General features: G+C 40.2%; 1 protein-coding gene across 5 annotated transcripts in view; it reads right to left on the bottom strand.

Annotated features, from left to right (window-relative positions):
- Positions 1-4980: 4980 nt before the first annotated feature.
- RhoGEF2 (Rho guanine nucleotide exchange factor 2) overlaps positions 4981-25958 on the bottom strand; it is a 394018-nt gene continuing 373040 nt past the window's right edge. For 3 of the 5 annotated variants that reach the window (XM_071593430.1, XM_071593432.1, XM_071593431.1), the window contains 5 exons: positions 22753-22926; positions 18876-19147; positions 15458-15635; positions 12214-12407; positions 4981-5465 (listed from right to left, as the gene is read on the bottom strand). In XM_071593430.1, the coding sequence (XP_071449531.1) occupies positions 5304-5465; positions 12214-12407; positions 15458-15635; positions 18876-19147; positions 22753-22926 (980 nt within the window). In that variant the 3' untranslated portion in view covers positions 4981-5303. Of the gene's footprint in view, positions 5466-11557; positions 11664-12213; positions 12408-15457; positions 15636-18875; positions 19148-22752; positions 22927-25958 lie in introns of all 5 variants that reach the window. The other 2 variants (XR_011702249.1, XM_071593433.1) reach the window with 2 other exon arrangements.

Here is a 25958-nt window from a genome sequence, read left to right as displayed (position 1 = left end):
GCAAGTTTTGGACAACTCAGTGTAAAAATATTATACTTTGAAGTTGTTCACTCATCTTACTTGCGTATGGTGGTCTGGATCTATCAAACCAAAAGCTTTCTCACAGGCAGAATGTACAACCCTTCCTCCCAAAAACACCACGGTGAACATTCCCAACAAAAATGATCCCAGTTCGAATGCTAATCCAACTGTGAATCACATAATTCCATGGAGCCTTCATTTTAAATGTAATCATTTCATTTCTATACTCAACGAAAGTATTAGACTTGGAACATTGAAGACTTGAAAGATGCACAGATATATCTGTTATGTGCACATTAGTGAACATTGGTGAAGAGAGGAAGAAATTCTGTCTTGAAAATAATGGGGAAAACTTCCTTTATCTGTTTGTAAAGACCCCCCCCAAGTACAAATTTAGATGAGCTGATCATCAGTGTAAACACTGCATGATATGTGGCGATCTGAATATTGATATGCTAATTCAAAGACAACTTTTCCTCAAATTGAGCCACCTATTAGCATTATTTTGGTTTAATGTCTTTGAAAGACATTAATGCCTACATGGCTATCAACATTGATGACATAATTGCTAAGAAAAATTGGCTGGAAGAGATGATGTTTCTGTAATGGATCTAAATCGATCGGATCACTTTGATGCAATGGCAACCCCAAAGGTTTATTAAAGATTTAACACAGAAGAAAAAAATTTAAAATTTCTGTCATATCTTATGAAACAAGTCTTGGGTTGATTTGTATAACTTAGCATGCATGGACAAAAAGTATCAATACTCGCTTGACAATATTAAACTTGCATTTGAGAGCCATGTCCCAAAAAAGACTGGTAGAACATTTTGGGTAACAAATGAAGTTGAAGCAGCTGGCCAAGAACTCCAGAGAGTTGGGCAAGGTGGAGAGACTGAGGGGCCACATCCATCCTTGATGTTGAGCACAAGGAGGCCAAGAGTGAGTCCACTACTGTACCCTTCTCACAAATTCCTAAAAAGCTAGTATGACCATTTCTTTGCAAATGCCAATAATAACACAGAGCTATGTGGGATATTGTAAACTGGGAAACTAAAAGAAAAGCTGCGAAAAGTATAGAAAATTTAATAATAAAAAATAAAAATGGTGACCAAATTTCCAATATTTAGCCAACTTCATAAATAAGTGTAATTACTTCATAAACAGACCCCAAATGTTGAAAGAGGCCCAATGCTTAGAAATAACGCTCATTTCCAATGTATAGATCAAGTATCCATTTCTATTATCCCAGTCACAGAAAAGGAATTACTGAACGTTGCATATAATCTCAAAAATAAGCAAACTACTGGAATTGACGATATTCCGTTCATGGTTACTAAAAAATGTAGAAGTGTAATTTGCAGACCCTTTTTGCATATAATGAGCGAATCTTTCCAAAAGGGAGTCCCCAGATCTGCTTAAATATCTAAAATTAAGCCTGTTTAAAAAGGAAGCATGCTGGGAATTATTGGCCAATAAGGCTGCAGTCTAATTCCTCAAAAAGTGTTGAACATTTAATGAATGAAAGACTGATATCTTATTTGAAAAAGTTTGAGGTATGACAAGTTGAAACCATTAATTTTTTATTATAACCATTTCTCAAAACGTATGCATACATTTTTTGTTTTTTATTTGGCATATCCTTTATTTTACCACTGTAAAATAATGAGATGAAATAATAATAAATAAATAAATGGTATCATCTTCTGGGGATCATCCTTGACTCTCAAAAAGGTTTAGAAATATTAGAGGAAAAGGTTATACGACTCCTGGCAAGAGTGCATCAAGGCGGGAATCTTGTGAACCCCTTTTTGATATTTGGAATATTAATCTTACCTTGTCTATGCATGTTTCACCATTCTACGTTTATTATTATATGAGCCATTGTGGTATGGGCTTCAATGAAAGTTTTGCCATGCCAGTTAGGGCTTGGGGTACGGTAGCTTGTGGTGCCAGAGTCCATCAAGAGCCTATCCTGATCCAGCAGACTACTTCTATGAGTAATACACCTCATATTTTGGGTTTAACACACACCATGATTGCCAGCCAAATAAAAATTTCTATCTTTCGACTTTGTCCATGCTACAAGAGAGTATGTATTCAAGTAAATAACAATATCAACTGATTTCCCAGAGCATTGATTCAGTATACCATAACTGAGGGAAAGAAATAATTATATTACCAGGCCATAATGACACCAGTGATAAACCATACATTTGCTGAATTCTTCTTATGGAAAGAGAGGTCATTCAGTCTTCTCTACAGTGCCCAGCATCGTCCATATTGCCCCATGGCAACACTCCTCGACTTTTGGCCATGATCAGTACTGGCACACAGGAGTGCAAACACCCTTTAACAACCAATTTTACATCCAGGTACCATGGACTCACTTAGTGAAGCTCATGTATTTCCTGTCAAACTCTTCAGACTCACCAATTTCATCTGCATTATAGGTCTAAGATTGCTGTGTTCAGTAATGAAAAGCAAATGTTCAGTAAATGGTTAAATAGCGTGACTGTCAGCGCTTGTGGCGCACCTTGGTCGTAAATGGAATGCCTCCTCAACAACCATAACCACACTTGCACTTAAGTCTCCACGAGCAAGTATTTGGAAATTTGCACATGGTCTCTGTATTGTGTGTCAGTGGCGTGCATTTCTACGCCATGTAATTGTTTATGCACATACCATATTTGGCCTGCCTCTTGCTTTCTTTCAACTTCCAGGAGCATTATTTCTCAAGCCTGCCTTTCCATTTGGCGTTAAGTTAATTCAAGCCAAAGAACAAATAGATGGACCTATGTCTTCTTCTTTTCCAAGTTAGTTATTATTTCTAAAGATTATTGTGCCCAAACAATTATTGTTATGCATAGATCACATTTTCAGCTGCTTTTTTCCTCATATGAATGCTTCATTAGCACAAGTAATAAAGGCTTGTGCACTCATCCCAAGCCGTGGTGAAGCATGGGATATGCCGTATACAAATACATACTGACTGAAAGCAATAGTTTCAAACACTCGCTTTTGAGTGAAGAGTCCTCTTTGTCTGCCAGCATGGTGGGCACCCTCATGCCCACACGGACTGAGAACTTAAACTCCATTTTGCCCAAACATGACCGCCCCGTGAAAGCGATCACCAAGTGGTTGAGAACACATCCCGATGCCATTGTTGGAAGCTGATGAAAGAACTCATCCCCAAGAATCACCATTAAAATAAAAGATCATGTACACAGGGTATATCAATACATTTATACGCATTTTGACTATATACATTTTTTCACTAGAATGTATAGTACAATTACGAATGTTTTTTGTTTCATACCTCAATCAGATAAAAACAAACTGCTTCAGCAAATAAGATATTTGTGGTTGGAAATTTATAGGAGGAAAAAGTTAAGATCAGTCCCTTATCAATATTGACATTTCAGTTCTTTGAAACGCAAAACGAAAAGAACCAGATACATGCTTAAAAGAGGGTTTCTGAAGACTTGTAATCTTTACAACTTGAGCGAGGCAGAATTAAATCCAAGAATAAATTTTGCAAGCCAACGACTTCACACTGGATTTCTCACGGAAATACAAAACATAAATTATTACATGAAATAAATTTGGACATATCAGTGTAATACAGCAAATGTCATCACTCCATCAATTACATACACAATGACATCGACAGCCAATGTAACCATGCGTCTAAACTGTTTACTATAAACATTTCCATTTTCTCCAAAGGATGTTTGAACCACCATTCTCATGCTTGAATTCACTTGATTTTTTAATGGCCACAAAATATGGAATGCTGAGCATTAAAAAAATTAAGGAACCAAATATTTTTTTAAGGAATTATAGAAGGAACAAGTTCCTGTGAAAAAATTTCCAGCACTTTCATATCCGTCTCTCTCTCTCTCTGTTTTCATTCGTAAGGAAGACCTGCTGCTGCTTCTCAAACATTAAAAAAATATAGCAGATCACACTCATTGGTCCAGGTCGAATCCCAATATGAACTATTCATAATTTAAATATGCAATGACTCACTGTAACTTTTTTTGGGATGAAGACAACAAAGCACTCGCAGAGCATTTTGGAGAGGGAGGGGAGGGGGGCGGCAGCACGGGAGGGGAAGAGTGGTGAGATGAAGTACCATCATCGCTGAACAAAGACTGAGATGAGGATCAACCTCCCCCTCTCAACTAAACTAGAAGACTTTCAACGGCCAATTAAGTTACGCAGCTCAGAACTATGTCCGTTTTCAATTACAAATGCCTCTCTCATCAGTCAACAATCGAATAATCAATCAAATGCAAAATTTTGACTAAGTGCAACATCACGGGGAGGCCCCTCATAAATCGCAGGCACTATCTAAAGGCATGTACAGATTCATTCCATTTATCTGAAAATAGTTGCGGACTGTATTTTGGGTCTCTCGAGAGTTCGCGAGGAAACGTGAAAGGGAGGAGGCATCTCCTCTCTGCCTGCCTCCGGTACGCTGTCCAACAATGCAATTGGTAGGTGGTGCATCCCTCCTCTCAATGTGACACCCCCATCCATCAAACAGCAGTCATCATCTGAAGGGACGCAAGCGGCATCCAAGGGCGGAGGGGAGGAACGGCTTCAGTCGAGGGCCCTCCGGCAGCCACCGCCACGGCACCCAAGCATTCAAGAGGACTGATGTCACATGGCCTCTCACCTCTTCACAAACTGCAAACATGTGCATGGCACACATGCCCCGCCCTCCTTACCGATACAACAGACACACACACACACACTCACACTCTCAAGCATAGATATGCAACAGAACTCCTCGAGTCCACAGATCACATGGAGTATTCAGGGACGATCAGCTCACAGGGCCACATCCACTTCCATCAACTACCAAACCACCAATTCAGTCCACACCTTGTCTTAAGCAAACACTGAACCTGCAATTACGGAGCTGGTATTTGGAAAATTTAATCAAAATGACAAGTGAAAAACGTCAACAACAAGGATTTCCAGCCTCTAGGGCACTGAACACAAATGACGATGCTTGCTTCAGCTACCTCAAATGAACTCTTGATCCACTTGCGTCCCTGATTCTGCATCTGTGTCCTCGGGGATAGCAACAAGATTCTCAATCCCCTCTCTCTCTCTCTGCCCTAATCCATTGGGGAAACCACTCCTAATTGCAATAAATACAAACACATATGTTTACAGACACATACATGTATCCATATTCACAGAGGCCACTTGAAAGAAGAAGCCAAGGCCACGAGGTCTGCTCCCCTCGGGGTGAGGTGAGAACTCTATCAGCAGTCACCCGGCGATGGGCCCTCCTTGGGAGGAAGCTCCATTTCCCCTCCCTCCTCAAGGGAGTCCCGTTCCATTGCCTCATCGTCATTGGCGGGAGTGGTCGGCTTCTCCTCCTTCACGTCACCCTCGCTATACGACGAGAGGGCATCAACATACACCTGAAACCAGAAATATGCATTTCACACACGTTCACCACAACATCCATTACCTCCTCATGAAAGCGATGCCTCTGCTAAAGGCTTTCACTTCTGCTTTGGTCGACGTGGAGGAGAATTGATTCACTTGAGGCTTCAGTACAAACTCCGTTTGAAAAAAATGGGGGGGGTTTAAAATTTAAAAACATAAGATGCATTGGCATGAGTGTGGAAATCTAGATTCCTTTCAAATTCATTTGCCTTTATGGAATGAAAAATACAGCTTTGTTAATTCCACTTAAGATTTCAATGTTATGATCCGGGTTTCAATACATGGTATCATCATCAGGTCACCATCTTCCTTTGATCAGAATAATTCCCCCTATACACAAATGCATTCAATTTTTAATATATTACATGAAACTGCTCGAGAAAAACATGACGTTGGTCTTTTGATTCAAGGGCAATTAAGATTGCCCTTTAGGTGAAGTGCTTGGCAAGGCGAGTGGTAGAGATGTATACATCATTCATTTCAACCAGAAGAATTCAAGCAAAAATAGTAACTACATACTCGCTACAAAATTGACACACGATACTGCTCAATGATGAACTCAACCAAACACTCATCGGCTTTACTATTTTTAAGGAAATTGAGTTGATTATGAACAGAAGGTTAACCTGGCCAACAAGAATACACATGGAAGATTTTGGATACTTAAGGATTTTCATGCAGCCAATATGACATAGTCACTGGGTTTAGCCTCCAAATATTTAACTCCAGCAATGGTAACTCGGATGACCTAATTACATTGACGGGTTTTGTCTATTAACCATTCAGATTCAGCCATTTCAAATTTCTAGAGCAACAATTACACACCGTCATTGTTTGATTTAGTCTAATGCTTGCGGATGCTGGCGACTAGTAAGATTATGGTCTTAAATATATATATATGAGGTCAGCACAAAAAGTTCCTGAACCTTTTGAATAGCACGCCTCTATTTGGTTATATTTTGTTCCTCTTGGAAGCAATGTTTCCATGGAAACTTCCTGAATAACCTCTTTCAACCACTTTGTTGATTAGTTACGGCCGTTTATGCGAGGGAGTGCGGCAAAAAGTTTGATCTGTGGAAATGAGCTCTTCAAAGGAGCAGCATTTTTCGGTGAAATTCAGCGTGAAATTGTGCAAATCACCGAGTTGTTTTAGTAGGCTTATGAAGAGGATGCTATGAAACAAACCGCCCATTACGAGTGGTTTGTCCAATCCAAAAAGGGGCGGCAGTCAGTGGAAGACGACATGCATTCCAGAAGACCATCATTTTCGACTGATGACCCCCCACATTGAGAAAGCAAACAATCTTGTTCATACAAATAGACATTTCAAGGGACTTGCAGAGCGGTGTAGCACCTCGACTGGTTCGTGCTATGAACACTTGACTGAAAAACTGAGACTGTATCAAGTTGACACCAAATCCGTGCCTCACCCGATGGCCAGAAACAACATCGTGTTGAAGTGTGTCAGGAACTGCTTCATCGAGCTGAGAAGGATGAAACGTTCTTGCCCTGGGGCATGAAAGGTGATGAGTCACGGGTTTATGGATATGACAGTGAAACAAGAGTGCAATCTCTAATACGCATTGGTGAAACATCTCCCTGCCCCAGGAAAAGAATAAGTTCATTTGAATGTCGAGGTGATGTCGACTGTTTCTTCAATGAAAAGGGGGTTGAGCGCCATGAATACCTAAAGGCTAGACAGTCAACGTTGGAAGACCACCCGGGGGGTTATTAAACGCCCGAGAGAAAGAGAGAATCATGCAAGATCAGCCTGAACTTCTCTGATGAGTAATGGGTGGTTTTATCACCACGACCATGTTCCAGCTCATTCATCTCTCGGAACTCATGAGTTTTTCGCCAAAAACAAAACCACTGTGCTTCCCCACCCACCCTACTCACCACAAATGGCCCAATGTTATAAGTTCCTATTCCCAAATCTCAAAACCCCGAAACAGATTAGCCACTATTCCAGAGATTGAGAACAGTTTGAAGGAGCAGCTCCTGTGAGTATTTCGGAAGAAGCGTCCCAGTACTGTTTCAAAAAGTGGAAACATCACAGGGATAAGTGTATATTTGGGGAGGGAACTGCTTTGAAGAGGACCCTAAAGAATTAATGGCTACTAAAGTATTTTCTGTAATTAATAAAGTTCGGGAACTTTTTGAGCGTACCTCATATTCCTCATCAAATGTTTTGTCCCTCACAATGATTTGATTAATTTTTATGAAACTATCCGGTCACCAGCATTGTGGGATAACCACATCTATCATGCATTTTTTAAGGAACACATTCGTTTAGAAATCTTCCATTTCAACTGATTTCTCCAAATTTTCAAGCTTATTCAAAGCATTAGGAAAGATTCTTTGTTCTTGCCTAGATTCACAGTCAGATCTACAGCCACATGCGTCGACTGAAAGATGAGAGTCTAATTTAGCTGCACTATACACCCAGATGGCATGCAAGCGTACTGGGAGTGCTACATTCATCATTCGGCACTCACATCCAAACACATCGCACACCTTTAAATAGTTCCAAGTCATGGAGAATGTTCAGGGAACACTCACAAAACATGCAAAAAAATTGACCCATAAGTTTCCTGGGCAGCTGCAGATACTTTTCATGAATTTCCTCCCCAAGTAATCACGGAACTGTCCACACTGTTACATGGCCCCCAGTATTATGCCTTTTAAATATTATGCCCTGAGTATTAACAAAACATATTCCCTTTTCTTTGGAGGATGGGACTTGTGAATTTCCTCACATTGGTAGAATGCTTTCCCTTGTTTAACCATATCAGTGGCTGAGAGAAAACTTTAGTGACTAATTGCTGATGAATTTTACTGTCGTTGGGCGATTGGGGGTCAACATGGGAAGACCCATAAGTACCCGGCCTGACCTAGAGATGGTGGTAGTTGTTCGAAAAACATGACTGCATTAGAAAGTATGCAATCTATGAAGCATAAGTTTCAAGTTTGAAAACGCTACATTGTTTAGTATTTGTTTGGCAGCCATCAATAGTGCACGTTTTCAGTGAATTTGTGAAAATTGGTCATTGTTCTGTCACACAATACTTTTATTTGAAAGGCCCCCACCCAACCAATATAAAAGCTGAACTGTATTCTACTCTGGGTGAGTCTGCTCCTTCGTTTACAACAGTAAAATATTCCGTAGCGGAGTTTAAACGAGGCCATACGAACTGTCAAAACAAGCATCGCATAGGTCGACCAAATAAGGTGACAACTCTATGAGCAGTGAAGAAAATCCACAAAGTGATACTGGATGATCATTGACTGAAAGTGCACGAGCCAGCAGACATTGTCATTGCCACTTCAAGAAGTGCAGTACATTGCACGCTATCTGAAATATTGGACGTGAGAAAGCTGTGTGCGAGGTGGGTGCCGCATTTGCTCACAATCGAGCAAAACCAGTGTCCTGAAGATGTTTCAATTGAGGGCTTACTAGCAAAGTTCACAGCAACAAAGCAGAAATATCACGCACTTTCATAACCATGGATCCATTACTTCACACTCGAGACAAAAGAACAATCATAACAATGGATTCAAAAGGGAGAACCGGCTTTAAAGAAGGCGAAGACTGTTTCATCTGCAGGCAAGATCATGGCGTTGGTTTTCTGGGATACGCATGGGATAATTTTCATTGACTATCCTGAAAAAGGAAATAACTATCAATGGCGAGTAATATGCAAACTCATTGCAATGCTTGAGCAAGGAAATCAAGCAAAAGCAGCCGCAATTGGCTGAGAAGAAAGTGCTGTTTCATCAACAGAATTCATCAGCTCACAAATCCGTCAGTGCAACGGCCAAAATTCATGCATTTAAGTTTGAATTGCTACTACATGCACCCTATTTGCCAGATTTAGTTCCCTCGGATTATTTTCTGTTCACAAACTTGAAAATAATGGCTCTGTTGTCAAAGATTTTCCAACCGTGAAGAGGTGATGTCGGCAGTTAATGGCATGTTGTTGTCGGTGTTGTCGGCATGTTAATGGTTGAGGAGCAAGACAGTTCCTATTATAAAAAGGGTATCTAACTTATTCAACATCGCTGGGAAAAGTGTACAGAGCTGAAAGGAGATTATGTTGAAAAATAAATACTTTGTTTTTCAAAATTTGTGTGTTTTCTTTATTGGGTCTGGTACTTTTGGGATGACCCTCGCATCATTATCCCTACAATTTTGAGCAAATGTTGACTGTTGGTATCAGTCCATTTTGGTTGCCTGGATATTGGTGCATTTCAGGCCCACGAGCAATAGAACTCTGCTTCACAAGCACCTCGCATAGGGAGCACAATTTGCATTGTGGGCAAACATCATTGGCCCTCAAAGTGACTCCTCCTTTAACGAACGAGTGACTCGTACCATAACGAGGGAAGAGAAGAGGGCGATTCCCAGAATAATTGTACACCTGCAGTTTGCATTTGGCACTCATTTCACCAGCATATGAGTGTCGCTAGTGATCACACATTTTCCAACTTGTGTACACACCTATTATTTGTGCTTTTTCTGTTAAGTTTAATAATATTGTAATCATATTTTTTTAAATGTCCCTGAAGAAAAGACTGCAGGAGGAGGCACCCATAAAAGATTAGAGAGAACAGTGGAAATGAAAAGTGAAATCACTGAAAGGCAAGAACGAGGGCGTTTAGCGTGGTTGACATTGCACGCACATGCAGTCAGTGAACAGCAGTGATGGCTGCCAAACAAATACCAAACAATTTGGCATCTTCAGACTTGAAACACATACTCAATAGAATGCACACTTTCTAATACAGCGGTATTTTTGAAACAATTACGGCCACCTCTTAAGTCAGACCGGGTACTCATGGGACCACCCTCGTACAATTGGGTAAATGAGTTTAAACATGGCCGTACATTTGCAAATGATGAACATTCTTCAGGACATCCAGTGGAAATGACTTCCTCCAAGATGATTGGCAAAATCCATGGAATGGTTTTGAGTGATCAATGAATTTAAGTTTGCGAAACAGTCGATGCCTCAGGCATATCACATGGTACAGTGCTTTCAATTTTGCACAAAAAATTAGCTGTGCGAAAAATCTCGGCAAGTCAGCTCAGTGGAGAATAAACGCAATTGTATGGTCGCTTTGGAGGCTGGTTTGGCACTTTTCTTTGCTATTCTGAAGAGTTTCTGAATCGACACATAGATGTGGACGAAACATGGATCGAAGCTAGAATGTCACGATCGAACATGAAGGTGGTGGTGATAGTTTTCTTCGATTGGGAAGGGATTGTTCACAATGGGCAGCACTACCATAGAGGTTATGAGAGGTTAAGATGCACCATGTTGCCAAAGAGACCCTAAATGTGGAATAACAAGTCTTGGTGCTTTCATCACGACAATGCACCGGTGAACACAATGATTGAATGCTACCCAGTTTTAGGCCAAAAACAGCACCCCAGTCATCCCCCAGCCATTATACTCTCCAGATCGTGCCTCAGTGGACTTTTCCCTATTTCCACAGTTGAAATCCATCTTGAAAGGATGCAGATTTGAAACTATTGAAGATATGGCTTGTACGTTATCAAAATCGTTAGGCAGAATTAAGGCTATCCCGAAAGAAGCTTTCCAGGTAGCATTTGAAAGCTGGAAAAAATGCTGGAAGCATTGAGTGTTGGCAGCCAAGGGGAGCCAATTTTGAAGGTGATAAGCTTGATTTTAGGGTAACTAATAGAATCACGTATTTATTCAAAGTGTCTCATCTTTTGTGGAACAAGCCTTGTATCTTGAGGGTTCAATACTTTCTCTTACCCAACACGGTTTCAGGAAGGGGATGTCCATGTTTTCTGCAATGTAACAAGTTCCAAATAAATGTGGAAGAAATTCTTCTCCAAAGTAACACACAAGTAATCACCAAATTCCTTGAGATCGATCACACGTAAGCAGCTACGCATTCAAGCAAAAACAAACTATTTACAAATAAAAGAAAAAGAAAGATACAGCAGAGCAATCATGAACACACGAGAAAGAAGATCATAAGAAAACACAAAACACACAAGACAATCATGCCAATGCACTGCTGGACTTACATTAATAACACATCCTGTCCCGAGCCACCTCTGGTCTATACTTCATTTAAAGAACAGAGACACTGCTTAATGTATTATGAGAGGGGGAAGCCTTCGGTCAGGGAGGCTGCCATTTGCACGCAAACAAGACAAAAGAGAAGGGTCAGACAATTACAATGAGAAGATTTATTTCAGGAGTTGGCATGACTCCTTCGCACACAGGCCAAGAGGTGATGCAGGGGGATCTTTTTTCAGAGTGGCTGCACAATCTGGAGTTTCACATTGCTTACTTTCACAATTTTCCAGGTCTGGAGGAGTTCTTGATCACAAATCAAAATTACAAAATTAGGAGTGACAAGACATGTTTCCCATAAAGCAAACCACCCTCCTCCTCCCCATATCCTTTGCATTTTCCCGTGTCTTCATGACAACAGTGGAGTTTTGGAGGAAAAATCAAGTTAAAGGAATGATAACATCAGCTATAATATTTCCTCATTAAGATTCAGAGATGACAACAAAGAGCTGGCAGCTTAAAATATTTCCAGATTACTTTGAAACGAACGACTTCCAGGATTTCCACGACCATTTAAAGACCCCCAACTTCATATCTTAGTTTCCCAGTTCTGCAGCGACCCTGCTTTAGAGCATCCACCTCTCCCTCTCTCGTGGGTACTCACGTCGCCACTGGGGTCATCGGCCACCTCCTCGCCCGACTTGCCCCTGGCTGTCCTCGCACTGGCTTCCACGTCGTCGCTGTCGGAGGCAAGGTAAGCATTGGTGGGAGGGGAGGAAGGATCGTCAGGACCACCTCCCTCTCCTGACGCTGCCGCCACCACCACATCTGCCCCCAAATCCAAGCCCCGCACCACACCTGCCGACAAAACCTCGTTTGCTCACTCCTCCCTTGCCCGCACATGCGTGGTGATGGCCATTGCTCAACGGCAAGGCGACTCCAGCAGGCAATGGGCACACACAGCCCAACACGCAAATACACAAACATAAAGGCTGTTGGATACATCACATTCATCATGCTACATCCAATTAATCAAAGCTCCCTTATTTGTGAGAAAAGAGTTAGCCAGGACACACCTCACTCAGTACTTACAATCACTAAGGCTTTACGAACCCTGACTTTGTGACAATGTGGTACTATATCAAGCAGTGCACATTTGAAGTATAAGTAACTGCATATGTTCTGGCCTAAATTATGACTACATGACTAAAATCAGAGGTTGAAAATTAAATCAGGGACCAGAAAAATAAGTTATGTGCACATGCTTGCAAATACTGGATGTTGAAACATTAACCATCCTGTATTTTGGTCACCATCAAGTTACCATCATCAGGATCATTATAAACAACCAGTTGCCATGACAGAAGACATATATTCTCATGAAAACCATGTTTCGAAAAAATCCAGCGTCAAATAAGTGAAGGATTCAACTCCATGGTTTAACATTCAACACTGATCTGAATGTTATTACTGCGGATGGTCAGTCCTACTTATACATATATACATACATACATATATATATATTTATATATATATATATATATACATATATATACACATATACATATATACATATATATATAAATATACATATATATATAAATATACATATATATATATGTGTATATATGTATGTATATATATATATATATATATATATATATATATATATATATATATATATATATATATGTATGTATGTATAAGTAGGACTGACCATCCGCAGTAATAACATTCAGATCAGTGTTGAATGTTAAACCATGGAGTTGAATCCTTCACTTATTTGACGCTGGATTATACATATATATACATATATATATATATATATATATATATATATATATATATATATATATATATATGTATATGTATATATACATACATACATACATACATACATACATATACATATATATATAAGTAGGACTGACCATCTGCGGTAATAACATTCAGATCAGATTATATATATTGTGCCCATGTGTGTATCTATACAAGGTTTGTATAAAAAGCATCAGCAACAAATTTTTGTCCTAAAGTGTGCATGAAATGCTGAATTCAGACTGTCAGTTTGGTGTGCGCATGATCGCAGATTGTATGGACATTGATAAGATGACAGTGAACACCATGATCAATGTAACTTTGGCTATACGAAAGATCTGTACTGAACTTGTCGCGAGAGTCTTTGGACGGATGACCCCGAGCAGAGTTGGGTGTCTACCAGCAAAGACCTTCCGCAACTGCATCATGACAATTCCCCAACCCACCTTACAGTCCCGACTTGGCTCCAGCAGACTGCTTCCTATTCCCAAAATTGGAATCCTCCCTTGAAGGACACCACCATGGGACCCTAAGAGCCATTAAAGAAGCTTGCACGTATACCCTTCTGTTCTGCCTACCAGGGAGCCTTAGAGTCGGGGGAAAAACTGCTGGAAAAAGTGTATCGATGCTCAAGGGATATACTCTGAAGGGTTCCGAGGATATGCAGCAATATCTGAAATAAATCTATTTCTCTAAAAATGTTCCCAATGCCTTTTATACAAACCATGCATTTGACCATATAGATCACAACATACTCTACTCCGAATTAATGAGTATTAGTATTGATGGCATTGCTTTATTGTGGATCAGATCTTACCTCTCAAATTATATGCAAATGGGTCAGATAAATCTGCAAAAAAGCTCAATTAGAGCAATGGTGAATGCTCCCATTAGAACACCGGGAACCTCATTACTTCCCTCCATACTAGTATCTCTGTTGCAACAACAGTTTCACAAACATTGAGGCAGCTTCTTCGGGTCAGAAGGTCTCCTGAGCTGAAGCCAACTCAAATGTCTGTGAATTATTCATTGCAAAAGATAGACCAAGGGAGAGGACATCTCCAAGAGACCTCCTGCATTATTACCATCATTCTCAGCATAAGCCCTTGCCCAAAAACAATCAAAATATTTATTCTGGTGCATTTAACAACAAATGCTGAAGCTATTTCAAAAGTACGTATCATTGAACATATGCTTAATTAAAGCAAGACCTAGAGCTTTCAATGTGGGGGCATCAAAATAAATCCTCCCCATGAATTCCCCATTAATGAGACTATATAGAATGTATACCACTTAAAAATTGCATCAGCCTCCCTAAGCCATAGGCCCAGAAGAAGGTCCAGACAATGTCCTCAAGGTAGATGCCATAAGCCCAAATGCTGCCTTCAAAGATTCATTCAAACTATTAGATTCGTGTTGTCAGGAAATGGGGGGTACATTCACAAGCTGATCAACAAAAGCACCAATCAAACTTCAAAATTGAGGGACAAGCATCTTAAGACAAGAATCAACAGCTTAGTTTGCTGGCTGTTTAATGAAGAGACTGAGAGAAAAGTTCAAGTGAGAACAAATTGTTTTGGAAGCATTTCCCCACTGCCAATTTAAAATATATATTTGCACAATGCTTCACTAATGTGCTAATCCTAACCACTTGAAAAGTATTCCGCAAGTTACGAATATTGCATTTAGTTCATCTGTTGCTCGAAAATTTGAAAATATTTGTCCTTCATTCTTACCAGTACTTTGAGTCAAAAAAAAATTCAATGATCCCTAAAATTATAATTACATATAACCTTTAATATAGACCTTATTACCAGCCCGCAAAATGCAAATGAGTTTTTAAAATGACGAACAGAAGGGTTTAACTTGCAGCAACAAATGTTGCTCATATTTAGTATCATTTTTCAAGCCTTTAAATTGATGAGCCATGAATCCTAGTTTGACACCATCACTTCTGTTCCTACAAGGCTACAAGTAAATTTACAACTCTCTGCCTCGCACATGGAGACAGCTTTCAAAAGTCCTTGACTATTGCTTTGAGAAAAGTAGGGTCAAGCGGGAGTGGGCAACGAGAGCAGGCGAGGTCGCACCTGACTCATCACAGTCCTCTTCCCCAGTTGCCTTGGCTTCCTCGTCCCGGGCTCCCGACTGGGGGTCCTGCCACTGCATCCGCTGGTCATTTTGGTTCCTCGCATGAATCAGCTCCCTCGAACGCTGAAGCTCCTTGCGCAGCCTCTCGCGCTCCTCCTCCCTCTCCTTCACGTGTTTCTGTCCAAAACAAGAGCAACAAATGAGCAATTCCCTCGCCCTTCACTCGCGAGCAGCACAAAACAAAATTAAAGGACCAAAGACCACCACCCTCAGCTGGAAACAACAGCACTCCATCTTCGAACGGAGTTAACTATTGAATACCATTCAACAAAAGATATAAATTAGCAGAGACAATCAAAAAATTATCAGTGACTTTCAGAAATTACCTTTAGAGTCATTGTCATAAAATAATTGATAATTTAAGCAAGGCATGCCAACTCCTGATTGGACCCCTTGGCAGCGGCTACATTGTCAGGCATCCCCTAAAAACCCAACTAGTAGAGGACATTTCAAAGCAGACTGATGATTTTCTGAAAGAACTATGAAACTTGAGCTGATTAAGGAATCCTGTTTCAACAAGAAGAGAAATTACTTTTAATTAGAAATGTGCCACTTCCACTTTACTCCCACTTGTCCCTAGGAAACTGGTGAGAAGTGTAGTGAATGAGCAAAAGAATACCACCTACCACTGAATATTATTAGCACAAATGAGAGCACACCCAGTCAATCTGGAGGTGATCCCAGTGTGGATACCGATAAGCAGTCAGAGGGAGGAATAAGTAAATAGTGTACAAGGGTAGTCTGAAAAGTTTCCCACCTAATGAAAAAATAAGATATTTTTTTCAAATTTATTTTTGCTTTTCATCATAGTTAACTTTTCCAGCAATGCTCTAGGTTTTTTAACCCTTCCAATGGGTAGTTGATTTCTTTCTCTGCAAAATAGGCAATTCTGCATGAGATAACTTCCTCATCCGATGAATATCTACGTCCTCTAAATAAAACTTAAAGGTTAGGAATCCGGAAGAAGTCACCGGGGGCCAGAACTGGTGAATATGGCTAGTGGTCAACCAATTCAAAGTCTAAACTTGTGAATGGTAGCCATGGTGATCACTGAAGTGTGAGCAGGTGCGTTGTCCTGATGGAAATGCACTTTCTTCTTCTACAATTGCGGTCATTCTTTTGCAATTTCTGCCTTTAGCTGGTCAAGTAATGATGTGTGCAATGCCCTCCCATTTTTGTTTTACCTTTACGATGATAATCCATAGACACCATTTGGAACTCAGCATTGCCCCATCGTAAACTTTTGGCTACAATCAGCACTAGCACACCAAAGTGCAAATGCCTATTCTTCACTGATTTTTTCTCCAGGAACCATGGATTCACTTAGTAAAGCTTGTGCATTTTCTTTAAAATGTATTTCCGATAATCCAAGTATGGGATTACACCACATCGCAATTATTTTCAATGACATTCAGAGAAACTTGTAAACTAAACATACATTAAGTACAAAACTGCTCCTTCTAATTACCCCTTATTAAACCACCCATAGTCCACAGTTGGATTCCATCACGATTAAATAGGAGTCCAAATTTGCGGGTTCTGCATTAGCAAGGGTTTACTGTAATTGTATTAAGACATTTTACCACCTATATGAGGAGGCTTTCTCATTTTATGTACACAAATATGCCAACAATCTTCCGATGACATCCAATGGACATAATTATAAAACAAGAAACAGGCATAAGCAAAATACATCACATTCTTCTTTGCATTAAACCCAAAACTAAGGGAAAAGCATGAACATCCCATAGTTAAATTATCTACCAGTTTCTGCTTATACATTTAACATACAAAACCAAAATGTATTATTGGCTAGAAAACCAAGCTTTTATCTTTGTTTTCTGCTTTCAATAATTTTGACTATCTCGAATGTGACCACCTCATATTAAAAAAGGATTTGTTTATGTTTTGGCCAGTATCCATTAAATGGATTCCAGTCTTTTAAAACAAGAAACTGTGGTAGTAGTATTAAAATAGAGATTGAGAATATTTTTCCAAGAATGGGTAAGCACCACCCAATTAATGTATATAATGCAGGCTATGCTGATAACCATATTTTCTAATCCTAATTGAAATTTCCATGAAACACTTTATTTTCCTCATTTAAATACTTAAGAACCAAGTTATTACCATGGAACTTGAACCATTCCACAAATAAAGGATTTATTTTGTTTACCATTCATAACATCTTACATATTTATGTTTTCTCCCTTTACAATTTAGCCACCATGAAAACCCATCTTTGTTGCTGGCTCATTCTCTTTATTGGAAGGAATGCCAAATCCCTTTTGCCTCAGAAAAAAAAGAAATCTAATTAAAAATGTGCACTTGTGCAGAATGATGTCCAAGTGAACTTGTATTTGGAACTACAAGGGCTGTCCAGAAAGTAACATCTGTTATGCTATAACAAACACACTGGAAGAGCGGCAGAAAATTTTTCATTTTCACCTCAAAATACTTATCTCTACTATTTTACACGTATTCAACAAATAGATTCAAACATTCGCCAGATATCTGAATTATTTTCAAAATCCTTGATCATTAAAATTCCGTGCCGCCTGAGATCGCAGCCAACCGATGATGCCATCTCGTCAAGACAAGCACAAAGCACGTAGTAGCCTAACTTTTCAGTCATGTTTCCATGCAACACAGTCATGAAAACCAGTACAAAACTTTCCAAAGATTTCAGATATCATGAAACGCTGGTTTTCATGAACCTTTCGTCAATTTTCAGGAGCAGTTTATTGTTCACCAGAGACGGGTGGTCACCCCTGTCATCATCATGGGCATTTATATTCACTCTTAAATGAATGAAAGCACTGATGCACAACCCTTGTCTCCCATCACGTTTGGTCCATACAGGGCACAAATTTCCCAATGATGAATGTCAGCAGTTTTGAAGTTTTTTTTATCTGTAAAAACCTTATCACTGAACAAACTTCACATTAGGTGGGATTTCCAATTGTAGCGTTCATTTTGACTTGCTGCTGTAGGCAAACAACAGACAGTGCGACCTTTCGACGGCTGCAGCTCAAGGCGTACTGACCTACTGTGCACGTCTAAACAGCGATCATTCAGCCACCCCTCTAATTCTCATGCTGCATGAAAATAGAGGTTACTTTCTGAACAGTCCTCATATTAAACATCAATTTGCACAGGCACAAAAATTAAAAAACTTTATTTGCACAAGTGATGCAATCTATGACACATTAAATTGTCATGTAGCCCTAGTGTTGGTAATAAAAGGGAGCACCATACTTAGGAGGTAATGTCCCGGCCCTGCATAAGATACTCCCTCCGGCAACAGGCCCTCGAAAAGCCCTCATGTGCGTATCTTAATATGTTAACAATGCTTACCATCAAGAGAGAGAGGGTCGTGTTGAGGGCATTGGATATATTGAGGAGTGGCGGCACAGGCACTCCAGGCATTCGATGTGCCAATGTTCTCCGGCCCCCTATTCGTGGAGAGCAGCCAGCAGGCACTGCGGTGCTGTTGCCCCCTCCCAAGGCGGCAGCAGCAGCGCCACCACACGATGCTGACGGGAGGGTGCCTACCTCCGACCTCGCACTCACCGCCTCCTCCTCCGTCACCCTCAGGGTCTCGTTGATGGCCACCATGAGCTGGTCAGCTAATGGATTCAGGAGAGATTTACAATTCAATGACCACTCCCAACCTGCTAATCACTCATTTGCGTTGAAACTCTTCCCGATAACACAACTACCTCTATAATTAATGCAACCACTCTTTCCACTGTGATACCTCAAATTAACATTCATATCTTGAGGGATAACTTTCACCATAAATTACTGCAAATTATCACAGATATCCACAGCCGCTGCCTAAAGGATGGCCACTGGTGGTGGAATTTTATGGGTTTATGCAGGGAAAAGTGACCTGAACTGAAGACAACCTAAGCTGAATACAAAACAACCTAAAAATATGTTAATTGTTTTGTCATGGGAACATACTTCTTTCGTCTTCATGGATTGGACGAGCATTGAATCCGCAAAGACATGCACAGAGTGAACAATAAATGTTTTGCAGAAGGAAGGGGTGGACCTCATGATGTTGCATTGCAATGAAACCATGGTCGCAAAAAGTAAGATTTTCAGCGGATATTGCAAAGTCAGCCTACATTTTGAGCACTTCTCCACGGATTATTTTGTAACGTATGCATTTCAGTTCATTGAACCATCTTCAGGTGCAAGATCTCAAAAATCTAACCATCTTCAGTCTTGTAACTTAAGATGGTTTGATGAACTGAAACACATAGTATGTTACAAATAAATCTGTGGAAAAGCGCAAATTTGTTTTTCTCATAACGACAAACTTCCACTCCATCTCATCTGAATCTGTTGAATAAAGTTTCCATTCATTTACAGATAAAATTTTGTTGATGCTATCTGACAGCAGAGCATGACAAAGTTCAACAATTGAAACTACTTCATTCAAAACTCGTTTAACTGTAATAATGTCTTTTGCTTCGATTCCCAAAGGTTTAGCACCAAAAGAAAAATTTCATACACTTTACGTAGTAAAACACTATCTATTCTCATTCTTAAGCAAGATTTTTTGTACACATTCCCTTCAATTTCGGGTGATGTGGGAGTCTGTGGGTCGTGCATTCGACTACTGACTGGAGGACCAGGGTTCAATTCCCTAGGCCCCGTTTGGGCATCCCCAGCTTCACCCAAGCCGTGTGGTTTCATCCGATAGTCTACTACTCAAGGTAAGTTTTGGATGGACATGCATGTACATCCCTGCATTTCTTAGGCTCACCCAATAAGAGACATTATGAGATCCAACACTGCAATTAACTATTCTGCAATTCAGCATACTTCTGCCTTCCCTTCATTCCACCCGAAAAGCCATTCCTTTTCCTTACCCTTCAATGCCTCCTGAACATTCTCCCCACTAAAACCATCTCAAGCATCCCACTGCCAACTAATTAAAACACTCTGCATCTGCCTTTCCTGCCTCCTTATGATTTCTCCCTAAATTCCATCTCCTCCCTCACCACACCCAGCAATTCTTCATTCGTTTCCTTCTCCGTCCATTCCACTTTCTCCATTATTCTCCACACCCGCATTTCAGAAGTCTCCAAACTACATCCATCCTCCTGCTTCAATGACCTTGCGCTATGTATGTAATGCCATACGTAACAATGTTCCATATCTAGGTTTCAACGAGCCTTTTCTTGACATCATTACTAAATGCCCTCATCATCAATACCCTCCTCCTCGTGAAAGCTTCTTTGCCAAACCCAATCCTTCACCTTAAGTCCCTACTATGACAACCATTTTGGTCCAGAACACTTCCAAAATAGGTAAAATATTTTACTTTCTCTAGTTCATGGACTCCTATTTTAACATTTATGAGACTATTCAAAAAGGAAGGGCAGTTTTCTTTCATTTAAATACTAGTGGGTCAGAATTGTATCAAGTCAGAGTTTTATGCATGCAGCACCATCTATTGATTGCTTACAAAGCCACTTCAGTCATTCTTTCGATTCAGTGGACTTTTGCCTGCGGGTGGATGTAGACAGCACTGCCCGCGAATATCGTGTCTACCACCACTTTCAAAGTGCATGCTGCATTCGATGTTTGCTTGCGAGTCCAAAAGGATCATCAGCTGCCTTAATTCATTAGGAGCACAGCCTAGTTTATGCTTACAGCCTCCAGTAATGAGTGAAGGCCCAACGGCAGACAATGGTGTCGAGATCTCAAAAGTGGCAGCACAAATGTGCGTGATGATGAGGCACAGTGTCCAGACCAATGAAATCACTGTTCAACAAGTGGACCAAGAACTGCGATCTGATAGAAGATTAGTGCTCTCTAACTGACAAATATCCCCTTTTTGTGCACACCACCTTTTTCACCCAAATAAAAACCTCTTATCTATCTATGTGTGTATCTATCTATCTACCAACCTACCTATTTACAGGAGTATTGCAGGAAAACTCGGACATCACAGATTGTGTGAAATAGGACGGGTTCCTTAAGTGCTCAATGAGCAGCACAGAGAGCAAAGAATGTTGAGTGGACGAGCATTATTGGACTGCTGTCAATAAGTCTGAGTTTGTACCCAGCAACTATTCCCTCTTCCAGCACCGTAAGCAGTGGCTTGGTGGACAATGAGAGAGACTCTAGACCACAGTTGTCAACTGGTTCATTTCACAGGCAGCCAACTTTGACGCAGAGGGACTGAAGAAGCTTGTGCAGCCTTCAGAGAAGTGCTCAGAAATGAATGCTGTTAATGTGAAGTAAGTGGGAAACAAAAACTGTCAATAAAATTTTTATAGCATTTTTTATGACCAAATAGCCCTTATTTATTGAATATGCTTTGTAACTTAGCCTTCCTCCTTTTAGAAATCCTCTTGACTGATTCTTAATGAATTTATTCACATCCTAATATCTATTATACTGAATATATATATGTAATGTGCTCAAAAATGATTGTGATCCCTTGGTTAACTGACTAACCAAAGCTTGATCATTCAGAAACATAACTAATTTTAGGAATTCTCCAGTACAAATATGTACCATGTCATGTTTTTTTTCCGATGGGGTCATCTATTCATCAAAACCTGTGTTGCCTTATAAATCAATACAAAATCCCTTATAGGTTTATTTTTTGTTCCTTAATGAAAAATGGGCTTTCTTTAAGGGGTTTGGATTGGTGCGGAGGCTAGTGTACTGACTTCTAGCCCCAATGAGAACCCATGTAAGACTGCCAGTGGTAGCAGAATTTTTACAGGCATCCCGATCCCTACTTGTGACACTATGTGTAGAGCACTTCAAGTGTCCGCCATCCATTGGAAGAATAAGTAAATGGGACGCTAAGAGTAAGCCAATGCAAATGCCAAGGTTTCTCTCCACCCTTCGCCCGTTCCCTTAGCATCCTTCCCCAACCAAAGTGCCCACTTGACCCATTGGCTCTTCGCCACCCCCCCCCATATCTAATATTACCACTTTTCATAAAACCAACAATTGTATGAATATTCAATAAGAGCAGCTTCTAAATATTTGCAGCCATAAAAAGAGACTTTCCAAGAGTCTATTACATGGCTTTTACAGCTCATTTCAGAGAAGTTGCTCTGTATTCATTTAAATTACCCTTTGGTGTGATGGCAAAGCCACAAACAAGATATTTATCGGTCTCACACAACTGAAGGAGAAAATCCAATCATTTGTTGGGCGCAGATTGGGAGTGGGGGGGGGGATGGAGACTCACCGTGGTGAACAGCAGCGAGCAGCAGTTCATTTATGTCCTTGTCTGGCGATGGCTCCGACGCCATGTCCGCAATGGAGTCAAACTCCTCGTGGGGGACATGGAGCAAGTCGGCAACTAACAGGTGCTTCTCCACCAACGCATCTATCACTACTTCATCCTTCCTGCGCAGTTTTTCTGCAAAGGAAATGAATCCATCATCATCTGATTTGATTGTCCCATTGCAACAAATATTTAGACCAAAATGAAAATCATGGCATTATTACTCATATTTTTTCCAATTATATTTCTGCTAAGATTTTCTTTGATTGGCCAAAATTTATTCAGGGAACAAAAAGAATATTTCAATTGACACATATTGAAAAATCAGCATTTGGCATTTTTTCCTCATATTTATATACAAGATTGAGCTCATTTTTAAACCTATCCTACCAACAATCGCATGCTATCCAATCTCCAATTCCCAACTTGTGGCAATGTGAAATAATTTCTCTCTCACAATGATGCCATTCATGTCGATACTTGGTGATCTAGCACTTGCATACTTCTCACTCTTTCAGTAATTCTTCTTTCTTGGAATTCTTGAAACATTTTTGCATTTTAGACAAATTTTTGCACTGTTTTGTCTGCTTCAGAATGGAATTCTGATGTTCCACTATTCTATTCAGTATATAGGCCAGCAATCTTAGATGTTTTGCCAGATCAATAAGATTCCACGATGAGACGGCTATTATATTGGCCTCAATTGTTGATATTGACTGATTGTTGATGTGCTTACTACGTAGATCAGCCACTCTCACACTGCTTTCCTTATTTTAATGATTTTATTTTTCATTTCTATTGCCATTTTTTTCTATTACAATTGTTTTCTTGCAGATTTTTTTCAGGGGGTTTTTATATACAATGCAAAAAATATTATTCAATTTTCACAAAAAAAATCACAAATGATAAGCTTGAACAAAAGCTTGGCAAAATGCGTACTCACTAACAACACTAAGATACCAGTGGAACGAGTGCTGAACACAAACTGAAGCAGCAGGCATGCAATTATTCCAGGAATGCCCCTCCACTACGCTTGGCTACAAATTTATGCATTTCATATTTTCAATTAAAAAAATCATTTATCCTAGATCCATAGACTAAAGATATGGCAAGTGAAAATTTGGTGTTTATAATACCTCTTCCTATATGAAAGCAAAAATAATTCACCCAACCATTTCAACTTAACAAGCATTTCACATTGCCAGAACCGAGTAATTCAGGAATCTTCATCACATGTGTATGCTAGAACATGCATTAAAATAATGTTGATCACAAAATAAGACAATCAGTGGGAAATTAAGAATAGCCATGTCTTCAATACCTTGCCATAATCTAGCCACGAACAAATCATCTGGAGATTCTGGTGCACTATGAACATGTCATAGGAACCGAGTTGTATGAGAAGGGTGGAAAACTGACAGATCTCCAACCAGCCTGAGATGTCCAACATGAAATTGTTAATGGCAGGGAGTGTCCATGTCAGCTATTCAATCTACAGCGTTCAACTAGTCAACCTGCTTGGAGGCCACGGACTATTTCTCCGGTGCGGGCATACCTAGTGAGCTTAATCACCATCCAATGTTACCACCAAAGTATTTTCAAGACGATTGACACAAAAATTTCCTACACCAACAACACCAAACTAAAACAGCTCCTGGGAAATACCAAAGACAAAATACCTACAACTGAGAAGTCGGGTATTTACCAAATCAACTGAAGGAGTTGCCAAGCTTCTTGCACAGGCCAAACATGCGGCAACATTCTTATTAGATATAAAGAACACTACGCCCACTACAAACACAATAAACCAGATACATCCCGCATGGCACATCATTTAATTGAAACAGGACACCACATGACAGCAGACAATTTAAATCTCCTAAAACAAACAACGAATAATTTACTTAACGCTTATGAGAGCATTTTGATTTTCAAAGAGAGAGGTTATCCCTTAAACAGCAACAAAGGACTTATTTCCTATTCCTCGTTATTCTCCCGGCTAAATTTGAAATGGCCCTCTGTTTATTTTAAACCTACAGTCTCTGCAATGTTTGTGCTTCTCACCCCTTCACTTCCCCCTTTCCTTTCCCATACGGTCATTCCCCTGATTGAGGTATTCCCTTCATTCTCTCTAACGTTTGTTCCCCTCCCTTCCTCAATGGCCATTTTTCCGCTGGTTGCCTTACACTTCACCCTCCCCCACAAACTTATGCTCAACGTTTGTGCAAAGCTTCCCATTCACTTCTCCCCTCATTCTTCTTTACCAACAGTCATTTTCTCAGTCGCACAGCTCCCCTCCGCCTTCACTACATACCCCATCTTCTCAAACTCCTCAACTGTCAGTTCAGTCTATCGGCTCCCGTCCCTTTTGGCCGACACCCCTTCCCCCTACATTTCACACTATATACTCTGCGGATGCCCCTATTCGTCCTCACGTCAACTTGTGCTGCCGTGACGATTAACCTTCAGTACAATGAGGAGGGCTACTTTGTGGCCGAAATACGCGTATTCGTATTCACCTTCCTCGTCCCTTCCCTTATATACCATTTACCCCATCCTTTGACTTGTAGCGTTAGCCAAACAATCTCATTTGTACTTTGTTTTGAAAGGTAAACTATTTACGGCTATTGCCGTTTTTCATTTATTCAATACTACTAGCCATAAGAGCTCAATTCTATCAATAATACAATACAGTTGCTGGGAATCGCTGTTGATAGAGCCCTCAGGACAGAGAGGGAAGGATAGTGGGTAGGATTCTCTCGAGGCAACAAAGTGCCAGGAATTGGTAGGGAGTTGGGAGGGGGGGGGGACAGGAGTGAGGCTTCTTGCTGAGGGGGGAGCTGAGTAGGAGGTGACAGATGGTAAAAAGAGGAATGGGGGACTATTAGAACTATGGTTTGGTCAGGATGATACCTGGGGACAATAAGGGTGATAGTTTTCCAACAACAAAATCATTCCACAGTTTTATATTCCAACATTATATCCTGTTTAGACACAGGTCTATGAACAGTGTGATAAATTCCCACAGCTTCCCGGGAGCCAATGTGGACTCTGACCACAATTTACTTGTTATGAAATGTAGCATCCGTTTCAAAAAGATAAGGCAGGGGCGGCGAGTTAGAAAATGGAATGTAGAAGCATTAAATGGTTTGAAAATGAAGGAATAT

The sequence above is a fragment of the Hetaerina americana genome, unplaced genomic scaffold (genome assembly GCF_022747635.1).
Source record: "Hetaerina americana unplaced genomic scaffold, ioHetAmer1.1.p SCAF_6, whole genome shotgun sequence".
NCBI lineage: Eukaryota > Metazoa > Arthropoda > Insecta > Odonata > Calopterygidae > Hetaerina > Hetaerina americana.
Note: the sequence above shows the minus strand (reverse complement) of the source record. Positions and strands in the feature narration are given on the sequence as shown.